At 41.0% G+C, this 20,175-nt stretch overlaps 1 protein-coding gene across 2 annotated transcripts in view; it reads left to right on the top strand.

Moving 5' to 3' along the window:
- The window catches only part of Esr1 (estrogen receptor 1), a 230,648-nt gene that overhangs the window by 151,360 nt on the left and 59,113 nt on the right, over positions 1 to 20,175 (top strand). For both annotated transcript variants that reach the window (XM_042670625.1, XM_042670703.1), the window contains exon 5: positions 12,539 to 12,677. In XM_042670625.1, the coding sequence (XP_042526559.1) occupies positions 12,539 to 12,677 (139 nt within the window). The remainder of the gene's footprint in view (positions 1 to 12,538; positions 12,678 to 20,175) is intronic.

Raw genomic sequence — 20,175 nt, forward strand, 5'->3', positions numbered from 1 at the left:
AGGCAAAATGTATTCTAAGCTCAGTTGTTAGCCCTCCATGGTGGTGGCAGTCCTAAAAAACCAGTACAGATGCTCTTTATCTTTCTTTGGAAGTATCACTGCAGTCCTGATGGAAGCCTTTGGCTGGCACCATGTGGATAGGAGCCAGTACCAAGCGGGGAGTAGCAGGACCTGAGCTAGAGAGCACTACAAAGATTTTTGCTTTGAAGATAATAGCCATTTACAGAATCTCTCTTTCAGTTTGACCCAGTGACCCCTTTACTTTTGGAGTGGGTATTTAGCAACCTGGCAATATCTAGTGGGCTTATCCAAAGGGAGAAAGGAAAACAATTTCTGACTCTCTCTTATCCTTTGGCCTATTCTCTAGATTGGCGTGCATGCACATATGATCACTTAAGTTCAGGTCTGAGGCGAACGTGAAAGAAATTGTTCTTTTTCCTTCCTTTTATTGCTTGTTCTGTCTTGTGTTTGCAAGGGTTGTGGAGTAGTTGTGGGAGGTGGGAAAGTGGGAAGACCCACAAGGAGAGAGCAATCTGTCTGAGTACCCCTTCGTGTGCTTGTGAGACCCTAGACTTGCTGGCTTACTCCTTAGAATAAAGCTCACTGACCCTCTGCCCTCTTAGCAGAAGAATTGACAAGTGATTTGACAAGTAACCTCTTGGAGAAGTCTTCTTTCTTTCTTTTTTTTTTAATCTTGTAAAATTCCTATTTCAACATAAAGTTAAGCTATGCCCTGGTGGCTCACACCTGTAATCCTAGCTGTTCAGGGGGCTCAGGCCTAGAGATCACAGTTTGAAGCCAGCCCAGCTCAAAAGTGTGTGAGAGAGACTCTTATCTCCGATTAACTATCAAACAGCTAGAAGTGGAGGTGTGGCTCAACCTTGTGCAAAGAAGTACCCAAGGGAAACTGCCCAGGCCTTGAGTTCAAACCCCAGTACCAGCTTTAAATAAATAAATGGATAAATAAGTAAATGTGAATTAAGTAAAATTGTAAGAGAATCCCAAGTTCTTTTTGTGTTCCAGATGCCACTTAAAAACTAGAAATCATTAGCAATACCAGGTGTTCCTCTGAATCAGACTTTTGTGTATCCATGTGTATATATGTATGTATGTATGTGTGTGTGTATGTGTGTGTGTGTGTGTGTGTGTGTGTGTGTGTAAGCCCTTACTAAGTCCACGAGATCATCATTTAATTTTCATTTCGTGGAGGGGCTTGGGCCAGGCAGAGGTGGGAAGAAATCATTATTGCTCATTTCTTGGGGGGAGGCCTTGTTCTAAGACAGGAGACGGGCTAGTTCCTGCTTCAAGTCTTTGTGTTGATGACATCTGTGGTGTTTACCAGGAGCACAGAGTTTGGAAAACTCAGGTTGATGAGAATAGGGTTTGAAATGCTCTGTAGGTCTGCTTCTAGATAGATGGGGGAAATGTATGTTCCAAGGTACAAGTGCTTGTTGACTTTTCAAATGCAGCCAGCCTGCGCTCTTTGTCAGGTAACTCCGCATCGCTCCACAGGGGCTGGCCTTCCTGTCCATTTCACAAGCACTTAAGAGGACAGCCTTAAGCACTTTCCTTCATAGTTTATTAATTTTTGTCCTCCTTTAGTTTGCAATGTCCTCTCAGAGACTGGAAAACAATTTCTTCTTCTTTCCCCCTTCCCTCCCTCCTCCCCTCCCCCTTTCTCATTTAAGCTGAAATTGATTTCTTTCTGAGCTTGGAGGGGGGTGGAATTAAGCAGTAGTTAATACAATTGCCTTTGCTGAATACAAATAAAAGACTAGTTTACCTTCAAGCTGTGCTATATCCAAGCAGAGAGCTGTTCTGTCCCTCCAGGAGAATTTTGATGTGCAAAAAATAAAAAATCTCATAATATCCACATGGAACAACTGTAACCAATACAAGCAGTAATAGAATTGTTTATTTGGGGGTGGGAGATGTTTTTCAGTGCGCTTGGAAAATTGGGAAGCTAGGAGACACATTCATGGCTTCTCCAGGACTCTTCTCAAATGCTTATTGTCATGACAACCATCCCTTCATAACCAAGGCTCTGAGTGCAATACAGATGGGCTGGTAACAAGATAGAGTTACCATCTGCTTTGTTTTCAGTAAGGGACATTTCTTTCTTCCTTGATCTCCAAGTCTGATCCTCAAATCTGGAAGTCTTGACTTATTTTCCTATCAAGAGTCAGATAGAGCCAACATTGTTTTTTTTTAATTTTTTTCCTGCACTTGCTGATTGAAGAGGGAGAATAAAAAGAGAATTATGTGTGAATGTGAGAACAACTCTAAATATTTTGATGATTCATTCCTGTATCTAGGAGCCCCCTTGGAATCCAATACTGTAGTCAAAAGTGAGTCTGATAAAAGGTTGGAGCAAAGCAATAATTTTCCGAGGAAACAGGAGAAATTGTTAATATACTGTATTAATTAATATCTGTACTTCCTGACGCTGAGCTACATGCAGTTAGTAATCAGCTCCATGGTTCTTATTAGCCAACAAAAAGGAACATATTAATTCTTTAGAAGAGGAAAACTTTCCTGTTACTAAATTTGGAGAGAATTAGCCACATAAATGAATATATACATGAGAGAGGCAGGTTGGACCTCATATTCTAATTTGCCAAAGAGACGACATTTTTTTTTTCATATCACCTTAGTGAAGACATTGAGGACATATTTTAAGGGAACATACTCAGTATTTAATAAAATTGACTTGTACGGTAATCAGAATTAAGATCCAGTTAGCTTTTGATACTACATATTTGAACAAAGTATCTATTACAAGGTAGGTAGTGAATCAAATTGATAAATAAAGGTTCAGAGAAGGATTTCACAAAGTTCCATATAAAATCAAAAATAATTTATCACCACATTAAAGTTATTTTTACATATGGTACCTTGGATAACTTTAAGCATTAAAATCTTGTAGAGATTTTATAGTATAGTTTCCTTTTTCTTTTTAAACTGAGAAATTCTATAATTTATTTCTACCGAGTGTTTTTGCGTCTTATCTGTTGATGTGTAAACATGATGAAGAGCTGGTGGAATGAATAAGATGTTACCATAATGTGGTACAAGCTCACATATACCTACAAACAGAGACGTGCTCACACATACACAAATACACAAATGATGACTAAATAGTACACATGAGCTAATGTCCAGAGCAAGGAAATAGTTTGAATGCTCTTCTGGGATTAAGACTAATGATTTTTTAAAGGAGCATTCTTGCCAAGAGTGTGTAGTACTTGAATATAGTTCTGGGATGGGGTTTGGACCCAAGTAGCAATTGAGTAAACTTGAACTTACTTTGTCTTTGACTTCTTCCTCAGCAAGTAGGCCATGATAATGTCAGTGCAAAGTGTATCTTCCACATTTAATTTACACCTTCATGTGTGAGATCTGGGAACTATCTCAGGCTGTGGTCTTTCTCTTCCATTCTGAGATTTGAAATGTCCACCTGCAGGTTATATAAGGTCTATGAAATCATTTGGTACATGACAGGACAGACACATATTCTCACTGGTTCTTGTTGGGTGAACTTGCTCATCTGCCTAGGTAGATAATTTAGTAAAGCCAGGAAGAATATTATGTATATCCAAATGGCCTTTGACACCAAAAACATTCCTCACCCCTAAGTGGAATTACTAAACACACACAGCAGTGTTTTGGTTTGTTTTAGGTGTGCTGCGGCTCATCATCTTTGAATCTGGATAGATAGATAGATAGATAGATAGATGATAGATAGATAGATAGATAGATAGATAGATAGATAGATAGATAGATAGATAGATAGAGATATTTCTTAGAGGTACATGGAGTTTTTACCACATTCTCTTGAAGTAACTGGTAAACAGGACATACAGGTCTTCATTATATAAGAAAGATTGTGGGTCCCTCACCAGACTGCAGAGTAGTTGACCCTGGAAGTTTATAAATGTATATAGATTTTGTGACTTTTATTATCATATTTCTTCTAAGATGTGGGGGAAGATGTACCATTTTTTAGAAACAGTACCTTTATTTATCCTGAGACTTGTGGACTGAATTCCTCAGTTTTTACTCGGATTAATCAGCTTCCAACTAATCTTCCAATTAATTTGGCATAATCTTCCTTCCTTCCTTCCTTCTTTCCTTCCTTCCTTCCTTCCTTGCTTCCTTCCTTCCTCCCTCCCTCCCTCCTTCCCTTCCTTCTTCCCTCCTTCCCTTCCTTCTTTCCTCCTTCCCTTCCTTCTTTCCTCCTTCCCTTCCTTCTTCCCTCCATCTCTCTGTCTCTGTCTCTATCTGTCTCTGTCTGTCTGTCTGTCTCTCTCTGGTGTGTTTTGTCAGAATTCAAACTCAGGGCCTTGCACATTCTAAAAAGAATTCTGTACCCACTGAGAGACATCCCCAGGCTTTGATATCATTTTAAAGAATCAGATCTGTGACGTCTGGTTCCTCATTCACCATCAGCTCGGCTGACGAGCAGCACCTCACTGTCAGGTGGGCAGTACCACAGGGCCAGTTTCCTCCATCTACCCCAAGACAAGTGAGGAGCAATGGACAGCATGGAAGAGAAAATCTTTTCTCACTTACATTGGGGTGTTTAAAGACAGCATTCTGGAGACGATCAACATCATGAAAGGCTTTGGATAAAATAAAAACCAAGACGTGTTCTCTTTTCCCATTTATTTGAAACAAAGCATAATCTCTACTTTATAATCATGAAAAATGTTGTTTTGGAAGAGCATCCAGAAAGGGGTTCACCTTTTTCATGAACAGAATAATATATAATAAATAATGAACAATAATTATATTAATAGTATAATAAATTATTATGGAGTATAAGTTTATATCCATACAGACAAATGATAGATGATTATGTTTATCATGGGATGATGCATCTGCTAGCTGCTGATGGTTCTAGGAACTGAGTGGTAGGCCAATCCTTCTGCAGTTTTCAGATGCAAAGTGCTTTCAATGTCTTAACCCCGAGCGGCCAGTCATTCTACTGGCATTTCACAGGAAGGAAGTGCTTTCAGAAATCTGAAATCACCGGCTGAAGGCCACAGAACTGCAAGCCAGGTCTACTTGACTTTTCAGTGTACACTCTTCCAAGGCCTCCTCATTGGGCGGGGTGTCTGGAGGTACACCCTGCAGACAGTCAGCAGTCCCATGTTGGACGATGACAGTGAAATAGTATAGTCATTATGCCCAAGGATGGATGTGATGGTAGCTGTAAGAAAGAAAGCATTCATTTGCAGTTGGCAAGGTGAATATTGACTATGGTGGTAGTATGAGTGAACTTGACAGCTGCTCTGATGTGGTGCGGGATTAGGGTGAGGCAGAGGAGAGCCGGATTACACCATGACAGAGATATGGGGCACTGTGACTCATGAGATCAGTTATTCCATTACTATTTATTTTTGTGATATGCATGTAACTATTGATTTGTTTGCGTGCTTGTTCATTTGGTGGTACTGGGGTTTAAACTCATGACCTTCTGCCTGTTAGGTAGACACTCAACCATTTGTGTGATCCTCCAACGCTTTCTTTTGTTAGTTATTTTTCATCTAGTATCTCACATTCTTGCCCAAGTTCAACCTCCAACTACAAACATTCTCCTCATGCCTCCCAGTATCTGGGACTGCAGAAATGCACCATTGCGTCTGGCTTGTTGGTGGAGATAGGGTTCTCATGACCTTTGCCTGGGCTCTCCTGGAACTGTAGTTCTCTGTATCTCCACCTTCAGATTGGCCAGAATTACAGGAGTGTGCTATCACATTTGTTCTATTTTTCAAAAGAGCCTGTAGTATACGACATGATTTGTTTAAATAGATGAAACTCACTCCTTATAAGGGAATTTTCACTGTTTTTATATTTCTAGAAAAAGTTTCAGGTGTTATGCAATGAAAATGACCACTGTGGTAAGCCCTTCTATAATGGTGCTATGTATGTGTACCCTCACGCTTCGGTGTTTCCCAAATAAAATTTGGAGTGAAGGAAGATTCTAACCCACTATAGAGCCCATGGAATAACATGAAGTTACCATTTTCTGGAGGAAAAATTTCAGAAGAGAGACTTTGAAGACTACTTGGCATCTGAACAGTTCCTGATTCTCATGATAGTATGTGTTCTGTGGCTTTCTCCAAGAAACTACAGTCAGACTCATGAGAACTTCAGTGATTTTTTTTTTAACTTTCTTCTTATCTTGCACTGAGTTGATGGCCTGGGAGGAAAAGATATGAATTACTCAAGTCTTCTTCCATTGAGTAATAAAGAAACACAGAAAAAAAAATGCAAGAGGCAATTTCATAGCTGACATTTTGGAGATCATTGCGGTCATCTGACTGAGAACATGATTAATTCTTTTGAAGGTCAGGAAGCCAATAGTGTTGTTCTTTTTTTTTTCTTCTCCCAGTGGATTTACTGAAGGATCAAACCACCTGGCTTCTAGTTTCACAGACTGTACACTGTGGGAGAAATACTGCTATTTTACCTTCACAGAATTTCAGCTTCATTTTATATCTGAACAGTTTATATCCTGTGGAAGTTTTACATGTATTGACAGTAGTGCTTAATTTTTTTTGCCTATCTCTAAAGAAGAGCTACTTTGATTTCTCATTTTTCCCCAATCTTTTTAGTTGAATTTAATATTCAAGTTCTATTAGTCATTTCCCCCAAGAGTCTCTGAACATTTTTCAACATCAATTCTAAGAGTCTGGCCACACCCAGTAAGAAAGGCTGAGGCCTGCAAAATCTTGTTGCATGCCAAGGCGAAATAAGCTATCTGCACAGCACTTTCTACCCAAGCTGAGTGGGGAAGAGATCTGGGTCTTGTGAGGATCAAGGAAGAGAGGGTGGATATTCTTTGAGCCCCTTTTAGAGAAGAACTAATGCAAACCATCTTGAAGGGGAAATGGCTACTGTGCAGTGGAGGATAGAAGCAGCTATGTCTTTACTTGGGGTGGTGATCACTTCTCCATCTCTGTGACATGCTACCAAAGACACATACCTGCAAAGGAGGAAGGATTTACTTTGTTTCATTGTTTCTGAAGTTTGGGCTCATAGCTGACTGGCTTCATCAGCTTGAATCTCAGATGAAATATACATACAAAATGTGTGTGTGTGTGTGTGTGTGTGGCCTTTTGGTGGGAGAGTGTGGCAGAGATGACGGCTCACCTGAGGGTCCCCAGAAAAGAGAGAAAGATGAAGGATGTCAGGATACATTATAGTCCCCAAGAGCGGCATCCCAAAGATCCTCCCCTTCAACTAGGTCCTAAGTACAACACCCAATAATGTCTGCTATTATGAACCGTTCAAACCACCACCCATGGATCCACTCACTAACATCAGAGTCCTCATCCGCATGATCCAGTCACTTCCAGAAGGCCCCCACTGCTAGCAACCAGGCCTTTATCACATGGCCTTGGCACATTCTAGATCCAAATCACAACCGTTGGGAATACCATGCAGGATGAGCAGGTTGGATGCGCACAGTGTCTTTTTCTGTGAAAGAGAACTATGTTAAAATCATCTGTTACATCACCACTAATATGAGGCCGGGGGGAGGTCTAGAGGCACCTCTGCCCATTTCCAGTGTATTTGCGCTCTGTGGACTCGATTCTTATACCTGCGGAGGTAGAACAGGGAGAAAGGTCTAAAATGTTTTGTTTCCTAAAGTGGTGTTTTTGAGCTTCTGATTTAGGCTGACCTCAATAGAGTCCAGTTGGTGCATTGTAGGCATTGCCTCTTACCCCTGGTGAGGAGTTCACACGCAGTCCCGTCATCGCTGTCACTAAGGTGTGGGTCTTCAAGCAATGGAGGGATGTGTCATTGTGCCACCTGGGCAAATCTTGGTCACAAGTATCACCAACTCATGTCCCAAAGCAATTACAGGGCTCCCTTCTTCATCTTGATGAGACACTGACAAAAAATGGGATGTATTTTAAATGGCTATCAGAGTAGACCATGTGCAATTGCGAGTCGGAACATTCTTTGTGTTCTCAGGAAAATAAGGTTAAAAAAAAAAACAGAACCACATATCTGCAAGTAGTTGGCTCACTATTCTTTTGTTCCTAGTTCATTGGCTGTGAACTGAAAATACTCGTGGGCATTTGGTCCATAACCAAAGTGTATTTAGGTAAGTATAATTTTATATGATCAGATGTACATAGGTGTTGTATCTTTGTGTTCCTAAGGTATTTATTGAAATGAACTCCAGGAAATGGAGTTGCTGGGTTTTTCGTTGTTGCTGTTGTTGTTTTGCCTTCTTTTTGTCTTGTTTCATTTATCTGTCTATAGGAAGGTAAAGGGAGTAGAGAAATGGAGGGACAAAGGGTGGACAAATGCAGCAGTGGCACTCACTAACACTATGTTGAAAACAAACTATACAACTTGTGAGTGGGGATAGGAGGAAAAAAACTGGGAGAGAGTGAGGGAAAGTGACATTGTCCAAAAAGAAATGCACTCATTACTTAAAGTATGTAACTGTAACCCTTCTATCCATCACCTTTACAATAAGAATGTTAAAAAGAAGTCTATTTATCTCCTATGTGATTAAAACAACATCAAGACCATTATTGAGAGAAAGGAGATTTCCCATCTCGTGACTGCCCATGGTCTTCCCATTCGTGGAGAAGGTTGATTGACAGTCTTCTCAGTATAGTCCCCACCAATCCTGTGCCAGGAGCACACAGAGGCCACGGGACAGCTGACCTAAGGACTCTCATCTGCAGGGAACAGGCAGAGCTGGGACAGATAATGGGAAATTTATGTTTGTGAGATCTACATCATTTCACAGAAAGACTGAACAATCTTGCTAGCCGCTGACAGAAAATACTACCGTCAGAATTTCCTGACACATTTATTTCACCGTACTTAACAATAGTAAAAATGGTTATTGGGAACTTATTTGCCTCCTAAAAGACCATTAAAACTGTCACAGCTAAAGAACAGTGAAAATTGAAAATGAGGATTAAGAGTATGATTCTGGGTAAACATAAAGTCACTGCCTTTCGGTTTCCCATAGTTGATTAGCGTACATGGCGACCCACAAGGTTTGGAATTGTGACACCCCACCCCCACCCCACCCCATCCCATCCTGTGTAATTTTGAAAACCAATGGAGGGGATTGAAAAAGCCAGTGAAAGTTTCATCACAGATGACACGATCATGTGATTATGTTTTTTTTTTGGTATATACAAACAATGAAATGTCTTCAGAAGAGAGAGGAAAAAAAAGTAAACCTCACGGTGGAATGTTAACATTTCTGATAGTGCATTTCATTTACAGGATAATTTACATACAATTTGCAGCCTTCATTCCAAAGTGAGAGATGAACTGTTGGGAGCTAACACTTCCCTGGGGACTTTCATTTCATAGTATGCTTCTTGGGATTGTGTTACCTATTAGACAGTGAGTAAGATGCCTTCAGTGGAGCCTGCCTCTGTTTCTCCTGGAGCTGGGCCAGCTTTTGACCAACTGCCTGTGGTGAAGCTACCTGCTCCCTTGGCCTCCAGGCAGGTCTGAAACCGGATCATTGCTGGTCAGTCTTGGAGATCTTCTGAGGAACAGAGCTACTCACTTCCTCCCCGATGCAGGTGCCGCTCTTGGGTCATGATTGGGATCTATGCTTTCCAAAGGCATGGTACGCACCAGCTCTGATCCGGGCAAGGCCATCCTGAGTCCTCAGGGATACGGTGGAGACGGGAGTGAATCTGAGCTCCAAAAATGCAGGATTTGATAGAACCATGCATTGTGCACCTGTAATGAGTACACAGTCTTACAGATGCATGCATCATTAACTTGAATACTGTGTACCAGAGTGCTACATAGAAAACACCTGGAAAGATGGTCCACATGAGCAATCGTTAGGAGAATGCAAATTACAACCATATCATCAGAGGGTGCTAGTGGCTCATGCCTGTAATCCTAGCTTCTCAGGAGGCTGAGAGGAGAGGATTAAAGTTCAAAGCCAACCTACGTAGAAAACTCTGAGACTGGGTTGGGAAGGTGGCTCAGCGGTAGAGTGCTTGCCTTGCATGCATGAGGCCCTGGGTTCGATTCCTCAGCACCACATAAGCAAAAAGAAAAAAGCCAGAAGTGGCGCTGTGGCTCAAGTGGTAGAGTGCTAGCCTTGAGCTGAAGAGCTGAGGGACAGTGCCCAGGCCCAGAGTTCAGGCCCCACGACCGGACCCAAAAACAACAAAAAAAAGAAAACTCTGAAACTTTTATCTCCAGTTTACAGCCCAAAGGCCAGAAGTGAAGCCATGGATCAAGTGGTAGAGCAATATCCTTGAATAAAGAAAGGTAAAGGATGGTGCCTAGGTCCTGGGTTCAAGCCCCCAGTACCAGCGCGTGTGCGCACGTGCACGCATACATACACACACACACACACATACACACACTCACACAATCACAGCATCAGTGGATTATATCTGTATCTGGATTAGAATGTCTAAAATGTAAAAAATAGAAAGTGTTAGTAAAATTGTGTAGCGGCATATGTGTTGGTCGTAGGTATGTAAAGTGACACAAGCACTTTTTCTTTTCCTAGTACAGCAACTCAAATTCAGGGTTTGGCACTTGTGCTCATAGGCTGTACTCCCTGAGCCATGCCTCCAGCCCCAGCACAAGCATGTTTGAAAACCATTATATCTATTGTTATTTATACAGCACTGGACACATCAACTGCTCATAACAACTCATATGTCTAATAAAAGGATAAAGGGATTACACTTCCTTGGGTATATTCGTATAATGGAATATTAGTCTGTAATAGAATCAACTCATCACACGTACAACAACACCAATAAGTCTTGATTTATGAAATCTGTCAAAAGATTTACTTATCGAGGTTGTAGGTTAACAGTGGAAGTAGAAAAGGGAAGGAGACCTTGCATTATTCCAAAGGGAGAACTGATGTGGGTTGGGCATGAACTGGTGATGAGTGAGGGTCATAGACTGAGAAAGGAATAAGCTTACGTTTCGACTTGAATTCACACAAGAAATAAATTGCTGATAGAAGTATAATGATATCAAGACAAAGAAGAGAGCAAAAAACTGATGTCAATAGTCTGCTATCCGTCTTTGCTTCCTTCGTTCGTTCCTTCCTTCCTCCCTCCCTCTCCTTCCCTCCCTCCCTCCGTCCTTTCCTTCTTTCTTCCCTCCCTCCCTCCCTCCATCCCTCCTTCCTTCCTTCCTTCTTTCTTTCCTTTTCTTTCTCTCTTTCTTTTCCTTCCTTTCTTTCTGTAATTGTACAAAGGAGTTGTCATTCAACAAAGCAGTTTATGGATACAATGCATCTTAATCAATGTCACCCCTTTTATCATTCTTCCTTGTTCCTCTCAATTCTACTTTTCCCTCCAATTTTCTTAATTTTGTAGGATATGCATTGAATTTTTTGACTTCATTTTCAATAGCCATGCAGTGGGTCAGAAGATTTAAGGGGGAAGACAGAGAGAGAGAGAGAGAGAGAGAGAGAGAGGAGAGAGAGAGGACTGCGTTTCTCCATGTTAAAGAACAGGGGCTGATTTGGGAAGCAGCATGCTTGGTGGACACTTGGTTTATTTAATGTCTCAGTTACTCTGGCATATCTTTATCTGTGCAGTTGGATTTATTTAGTCACATGATCCTAAATTTATGGATGAATTAAGCTCAGAAGAATTATTATATTCCCATCTCTGACTTTAGCAGATAAACTCTCTGAGTATTTGTGAAATAGGGATATTACTTTCTATCTGTTCAGTTTATTATATTAATAAAGATGAAAATAATTGAATAAGAAAACATTCACCATTGCTTGCTGCCCATGGTAAGAGGCTCAATAAACTCATCTTCTCACCATCTCCTTCCCCTCTCCCTTTCTCCTTTGTGTCTTTCTTCTTCCTTTCTCCCTACTCATCATCATCATCATCATCATCAAGCATGTACCCTATTGTCAAGAGCTCTAAGCTGTCCAGACATTAGAAAGCAAGAGCACATTTGGGTGGATTTTACCAGTAGTAACCATTATTTATCTGACTCTTTCCCCAAGTGATGAATTTGCATGTGCTATTTTATTAGTCTTTTTTTTAAACTGGTTATAAAAAGAGCTATAGCTTTTTGGTTTTTTTAGTGAGAAAGCAAAGAAAATACAAGTTTAGTGACTTTCACACGATTGTGTTCCAGCTTCTCTTTGGTTTAAGGCTAAATTTCTAGCACTTCAATGTCTTCAACTAGGCAAAAATGATCATAGCAGACACCCAAGGCTAGCAGAAATGTCTGAAGAGAATTCACTAAGTATGACTCTTTAGAGAAAGCTAAGCAGGTTGCGTCAGTTGGTGGATTTCTGCAAATGTTGTGCTAAGGCACTAAGAAGCTTAAAGTGCATCGAAATGCATGAAAACAGGTAGATTTTAAAACACAGTTACTTGACATTGCTGTAAAGTGGGCTTTTATTACACTCCGTTGTAGCTGATAGAAAATGGACCCTACTAGTTCCAATCCGGTATGCCCTGATGGCATCTGTGGTGAATAGCTTGTGCTGCACCTCAGCTCAGTTTTCCTTGTTGTATTGCAGGCTTTGGGGATTTGAACCTTCACGACCAGGTCCATCTTCTGGAGTGTGCCTGGCTAGAGATTCTGATGATCGGCCTAGTCTGGCGCTCCATGGAGCACCCAGGGAAGCTCCTGTTTGCTCCTAACTTGCTCTTGGACAGGTAAGTGCTCTGATGCAGCTTGCGAAAGCGCATACTTTACTGTCGTTGGTTTACCCCCAAAGCTATTTTACTCTTTGGCCTGTGAACCATCTAAGAGTTGATTTAGGTATGCTTACTGATTCAGGTGAATTCCTTGGAACCAGTTGTGCAAGGTTCACAGAACACTAATGTTAGCTGATGCACACATGATGATAAGCTGTCCTTGTCTAACTCTGCCTTCCTCTATCATTACATAAAAAATGATGAATAACCTCCTTTTAATTAAAACCTTTTTTTTTGGTGTACATGCATCCAAATCACAATTTTCCTCTCCAATTTTTTTCCATCAGTAAAATAAGGATATTTGACTAGAGAGTTCTGAAGGTCGCTTTCAATTCTAGGAATTCATTTCAGTTTGCAAATGCATTACTTTCTTTAATATATCCTACTCGGGCTGTCTTGGAATGTTGAGTCCTACTGTTTCTCATTGGTCAGGCATTGCCTAGAGTAACAGAATTTAAGCCTGATTACTACCCTGTGCCAGGAGCTCTATGTGCCTCGCAAATGTTCTCTCACTTAATCTCCTTGGCTTTCCTAGGAACCTTGTGGGCATGTTGCCAGAAAAGGAACCCCAGTCTTCCATTACGTACAGAAGGGAGAATGAGTGAGCAAGCGAGTGAGCAAGGTGATAGTGAGCTGCGCTTTGAATCCAAGCTCTGTCTGGCTCTGGCACACTGAATTTCCTGTTGTTTTGGATACTACTTCCTCCCACTCTCCAAGCCGGTGATGTTTTGTGTTCTCTTGCTGTAGCTTTTCTCTTTCAGGGTACACCTTATCTTTGCAGGTTTCCCCCCCAATTTAATAGGAAAGGACCACCTCTGCCTTGTTTCTTGCAAACTCTCCTCTGTGTCCTGAGGTCCAAGTTCAGCAGGTTTCTCCCAATGCATCTTTTCCCAGTTCTTTACTTTGGAGAGCTATGCAACCTCTCCAGAGTCTACCTTGTCTGGGAGTGGGGGGAGGGGGGTAATTACTACTGTCAAGCTCCCGGGATCAGAGACACAGCAACATTTATTTAAGTATAAATGTCAAGGTGCTGGTCACAGTTTTGTCATGTGTTAATTTAGCTTCTGAGTCACATAGAGGGTCCTGCTCCAGAAGCAATTGGCTTTCTACAGAATACCTTCCAAGCTCACAGTTTTCTAAACTTACTGAGAATGGTCACTAGACTTGTTCCCTAGAATTCATTCATCCTGTATCCTGCCAAGATTTAGAGAATTCCTTTCCTTCCTCCATTTTCTGTTCCCTTCTCTTCTCTTCCCTTCCCTTCTTCATATTTTTCTTGTCTTATCATTTTCTATGTCTCCTCGGTTTCCTTTCCCTCTTTCCTTCCTTCTTTTCAGCTAAGTCTTTTTTTTTTTTTATAACATTTTCCCTTTCTCCAGATTCTAGCAGTCTATTGAAAATTGAACTGAGCTGCTCCTGGATTTCCATTCTCGTTCCTGTCTACTATCTTCATAGTTTTTTTACTTGCTGAGAACAGCTCTCAAATTACTGCATTTGGAAGAGAAAGTGCTTCTCACATTGCCTTACCCTAATGGGCCCCCATTGTTAACGATACGGCGTTGCCTGGAATTCCATGAGCCATCCATGTCTCCTTCCTTTCCACCTGCTTCCACTGTGTTTAACAATCTCTCCTACCTCTCACAGATAGAGGAGTGATTGAAAGTTCTCATCTTGATCCACTCTTACTTTCTCAATATCCAGAGCTGAGCTTTCTACTAAGTGGAGACCTGGGTTGTTTTTTTTTTTTTTGATCTCTGCACTATTGGTGTGCAGACTCTTTCTTTATTTGGGGGAGGCTGTCCTGTGAGGTGCTAGGAACACCTTTCCCCCAGTTATGCTACTCACCCGCATCTGCACACACTTCTAAACATCTCTGTGTGCGGCGAGCATGGCATTTCACCTTCCTCACCCAGCCTCGTTCCTGCATGTTTCCTCCATGTCTTAATAACACTATCATCCCCTTGACCTTGGAGCTACGCAGATTCAATTAATGATGGATTCTCCTAGTTCTTTTCTGAATGAATGGTGTTTTGACCCAGACTTTCTCCATTGTCTTCCTCCCACAGGTCTTGTATGTCTCTGCCCTTGGGTTCCTCCCCCCACCTCCCCCTGCCCACTCCAGGCTACTTTCTGTGCTTCTTTCCTTTCAGTCTCTTCCCCACAGTGCCACCCAAGGCAACTCCAGGGGTACAGATGAAACCACCATGCTGCCTGGTGCTTCCCGACTCCGCTCCCATTGACTCTGGGTTCTCTTGAAAATGCATCTTACTTTGGTAATGGTGAATCTCTTTTGCAACTCTTACAAACATAATTAGCCTCAGCCCCCATGGGGAGAGTCTGAAAAGGGGTGTGGGGGAGCAAAGGGACCTTGTCTGCATTAAAGACATCTAGTGATGGAATGTGGCCTGCGAACTAGAAGTGAAAGTTCACATATTCCAGCTTTAGTGTGTTAATTTATTTAGACACGGGGCAGCCCAGGGATGACCTTGAACTCAAGATCCTCGTGCCTCAGCCCCTTGAGTACTGAGATTACAGATGTGAGCTACCATGTCTAGCCTCAGCGTTCCTTCCATTGCTCCAGAATGGTCTTTTATCCCCAGAATTGTTGGTCAGAAATTTCGCTGTTCTTTAAGGCTCATTTCAGATGCTAATTTCCCATAAAATCTCCCTCCAGACTCTCTTCTCCTCAGGAAGGAAGTGGCTTTTCCTTACCCAAGGATCTCACTGGGTTCAGGTTCCACTTCATTCTGGCAGATGTGAGCTATGATTGTATGTCTTTCTTGCCTGCCACCTCATAAACTTCTTGCGGTCTAGAACCAAGTATTAAGATTTGTCTTTGTGTTACCTCCAACATACAAAGTCTTCCATGATACCCAATAAACAGTTGTTCTTTGCTCTGGCCAAGGTCACTGAGATGACAAGGGGAGGCGAGCCCTCAGCTCTGGGGGCCATGAATTGTGGCTGCTGCCAAGGTCCCTCATTCACTCATTCATTGCTACTCATCAAATCCTGGCTAACTGTAGAGATTAATACTCTTCTGTTTCGGAAGCATTTTTTAAAATTTATAAATGCATTTGGCTTGGGCTTATGCTCCACAGACCTGTTATGTAACTTTTAAATTCCAAATGAGGATAAGCAAGGGATTTTTATTTTTCCAGTAACTACACCCAGTATGATGTCAAATCCTGAAGATCTGACTACATCTAAGAATACTCAGATACATGGAAATGATGGCTAAAGTGGATAAACAACTAGACCTGTGTATTTCAAAGTGAATAATATATTAATAGTAATAATAATAATAAAAGATGGCCCGAATGTGAAAATTCTATGCTCTGAATGATTATATTAACAATGATTATATCACTATTATACTATTAATATTAGTATTAAAATTAAAATGAAGAAGATGATTATTAAATTTTAATATCTTCTGTACTGGAGGGTGCTTGTTTTGTGGACATTGCTAGATAGATAAAAAGTGATCTAGTTGTGACTATTAGCCCAGTGAAATTTTAGACATGTGGAAGGTGGCTTTCTGTGAAAGCTGGGGTCATGGTTTGGAGTTTGCTCTGCAGGCTCCCAGCCCTTAGGATGAAACTGAGTGCTCAGCTTATTAGCACAAGTCACCTTGGTCTCTCCATCACTCTCTCCCTCAACATTGTACATAAAAAGTCCTTTTGATAAACCTAGGATTTGAAGCTCAGTGGCTGGTTGGGAGCTCTTAACATTACCATGATCATATTTTATTTTAGTTTTTTTTAAATTAGTTTTACTTATTAAGTTTTTGTTTATGTGGTACCAGGACCGCATACATGCTAGGCAAGCACCACTAAGCCACATTCCCAGTCCCTTATTTTAGGTTTTGAGAGATTACTCATGGAAGGCCAGCATGTCCACAGATAGTTTTTCATTTGCATAGAAGAGGGGAGAAGAGAAGGCTTGAAGTCTCAGATAGCTTCCATAGACTTCCAATGCTGTCCCCGGGGACAGGACATGGCCTGCTCTCCATTACACACATGTCTGTTTTCTTTTCAAATCTAGGCTCTTTCTTCCTTCCTTCCTTCCTTCCTTCCTTCCTTCCTTCCTTCCTTCCTTCCTTCCTTCCTTCCTTCCTTCCTTCCTTTCTTCCTTCCTTCCTTTCTTCCTTCCTTTCTTTCCTTCTTCCTTCCTTCCTTTCTTTCTTTCTTTCTTTCCTTCTTCCTTTCTTCCTTTCTTTCCTTCTTCCTTTTGCCTTACAAGGTCATTATGGGCATGGATTACCCCCCCCAGCCCTCCCTCGACTTACTCAAATGTTTGTACTAGCGAGTCTGGTTGGTGATTACTGGAATATAAAACCTCATGGGTTGCCATTTCACATTTGGGAGCATAGGATCTAGTTTCTATCAAGTGTCTAGTAAAAAAAAAGAAAAGAAAGAGTTATTGCTTGAGTTACTCCCTGATGACAACCCTTGATATCTTGGTTCTGATAGCTCCAAACTTTCCTGGTAGTCATATGCTTGCAGGCTAATTTTATCCTTGCGGGCTCTTAGGCCATAAGGTCCAGTTCCCTTCTGGCTGCCTTCAGCAGTGAAGGTAGTACCAATACTGCATACAGTACCAGGACAGGACATTATTATAAGGTATAAATAAAGAGCTCAGTAATTTTCTTAGGCTCTGTGTGTGTGTGTGTGTGTGTGTGTGTGTGCATGCACGTGTGTATGTGTGTTTTACTAAAGATAATAAGAATGCCTGTGGAAGTAATCAGGAAGTGAAGAGACCTCACTTTCCATTCTAACACCTAATCTTTGGTGTGTTCTGGCACTAGAAAACTCAAATATGCCCAAGGAGTCCACAAGGAATGAGTCTGTCAGTTAGTCCCACTTGAGTGCTGCTTAATCTAGAAAAATACAGACTGAGAACGGGAGCAAACATGGTTACCAGGCCTCTTTTCCTGAAGGGTCTCTTGGTCTTTGCAGGAGTGAAGTTCACGGTCTCTGGAAGGCAGAGACGGGATCTTAGTGAGAGCAGTGCAAATTGGCCTGTTCTGTGAGATGAGTTCTGAGGGATTGTTTGGCTGGCACTGTTTGTGCTAACAAATTCTGAGAAATATTTGTGGATTTCTCAGTGAGGCCAAAACACTCTCTTTTGGTCCCTGTTCACTCTCAAAGAAGAAAAAATTTGAAGGAGAAGGAGAAGAGGAAAAGGAAGAAGAAGAGGAAGAGGAAGAAGAAGAAGAAAGAAGAAGGAGGAGGAGGAGGAGGAAGAGGAGAAGGAGGAGGGGAGGAGGAGGAGGAGGAGGAAGAAAAAGAGGAGGAGGAAGAAGAATTTTTCAAATGTTTGAAAAGCAAGGAATAACTCGTTGGGCAGAATATTCTCTCAACCAAAGCTCTGGCTAGAGAGTTGTTGATCCAGCTCTTTCCATGGCTTGCCCCATCAGGAGGCTGCCTGCAGGAAATACTATTGAACAACAGAAAGTTCTTTTACTTCCAGGCAGGAATAGGAATAAATTCTCTTCATTAAGAGAAAAACAGGTTGTTGTACCAGAGAAAATATTTTGTCCCTTCTCCTCAAGAGCAGATTACTGTTTGCTGCTGGTGAACTCATTCTAAATGGGGAAAAAATTCATTTTCTAGAAACAAGACCATTCTCATTTTAAGTTGTTTATTATAAATATTTCAGGAAAATGCAAATGAAAATATGCAACTCCGGCGCCCTACAATGCTTCCAGCAAGTTTTTTAAAAATTATTATTGGCTTTTCCCCTTATGTAAAACTCCATTAAAATCGTTGTGTTTTTTTTTTTTTAACTTGGAAAACAAAAAATGTTCTGAAATAAGTTGAAGAACGTAATCTGGCCACATGCGTTTAAAGGGACCTCTTTTGATGTTCCTTTTTCAGAGCCTCCCCCTCCCCCCCCAGTTAAGAGCAGTGCTTGAGGCCAAACCACCCATACATTGAGTCACCGTGGGGGAGGGGTGTGGCGAGCAATCCACCTAAAGGCAGTCCTGTGTGCGAAGAGTGCCAAGTATATTAGTAGCTTTGCCAGATTTCCTCCTCAACTTTCTAGAAATGCTGGGATCCTGTGCACTTTGGTTTGCATTCCTCTGCTTTATTCATACCTGAGCTGGCCATTAAATTATATGTGAGTGTATGTGTTAAGGAATCACACGATACCCCAGAAAGATGTTTAAATATCACCTGCCAATTTTAAAGTAATTAGAAAGGAAAAAGCTCCACTCACAAAGGTTTACCTGTTTACAGAATGGGAGGGAAAAATGAAAAGAGAAGCCAATCATCGTAGTCTTTCTTTAGCATGTGTTGTCTACTCTGGGTTGGTTTTTTTTCCATCTCATTCAGTGCATGAGAATATAGGTAGCAAAGAACCTCACTGGATCTGTCGAATGTTGCGACCTGAGTCCGTAATCACTCAACTGCTAGCAATAAATTATTACCAAATTCCTAAAAGTCTTTAGGATTGTTCCTTGACAAATTCTAGGAATATAAAACTGAAAACTGTGAATGAGGTAATTGGGGCCAAAGGAAAGAAAAAATAGCCAAGCTGATAACTAGTTGTGACTTCTGACTAAAATAATAAACAAAAATATTGTTGGGTGTCCGTGGCTCATGCCTGTGATCCTACCTACTCAAGGGGCTGAGATCTGAGGATCGTGTCTCAAAGCCATCGTGGGCAGGGAAGTGGGTGAGAATCTCGTCTGTAATTAACCATCAAAAAGTCAGAACTGGAGCTGTGGCCCAAGTGGTAGAGCATAAGTCTTGTGCACAAAAGCTCAGGGACAGGGCTCAGGGACGGAAGTCAAGCCCTAGGATTGGAAAAATAAAAAGAATCAGATATTGATTTGAGTAAAACCCAGATTAATTATACACATGTAATGAGTCATTTATCTGACATATTAAATATATACATATATATATATAATGATTTTAAGCACATGCACACATGCATGGTTGTATTTTAGGAAAATACAATTTGATCAGCAATCAAACATAAACATGCTTAAATGGTTTGTTTATAAAAGGTAGAAGACAAAAATATTCTAAACAAGATTTCTCCGTAAAACAAATACAATTATGGAATGTTATATTGTAAATCCTGGTAAGTTACACACCTTGAAATCCTTAAGAGAATTAAGCCAGGAAGCAGTAAGGATCCACTTAATATATAATTGTTCTGGGGGGAGGCGGAACCTAATTCCAACCACATAATTAATCCTGGGTAGGAGATTAGTTTGACTTTTCTTACATATTTACACACTGGTTTATTTTGGGTACTTATTTTTCTTAACAACTAAACATCAGCTGAATTGGTTAAGGTATAATCCAAATAATTTTTGACAATCTAATTAGAAAAATGCTATGATTTAAATCACCCACACTATGGGTATAATCAAGTAATTTCATTCCTATAACTGAGTTTATAAAAGGTCATTGCCTTTCTTTCTTTTTTTTTTTTTTTT

Source organism: Dipodomys spectabilis, unplaced genomic scaffold (assembly GCF_019054845.1).
Source record: "Dipodomys spectabilis isolate Male_0828 unplaced genomic scaffold, ASM1905484v1 ptg000001l, whole genome shotgun sequence".
NCBI lineage: Eukaryota > Metazoa > Chordata > Mammalia > Rodentia > Heteromyidae > Dipodomys > Dipodomys spectabilis.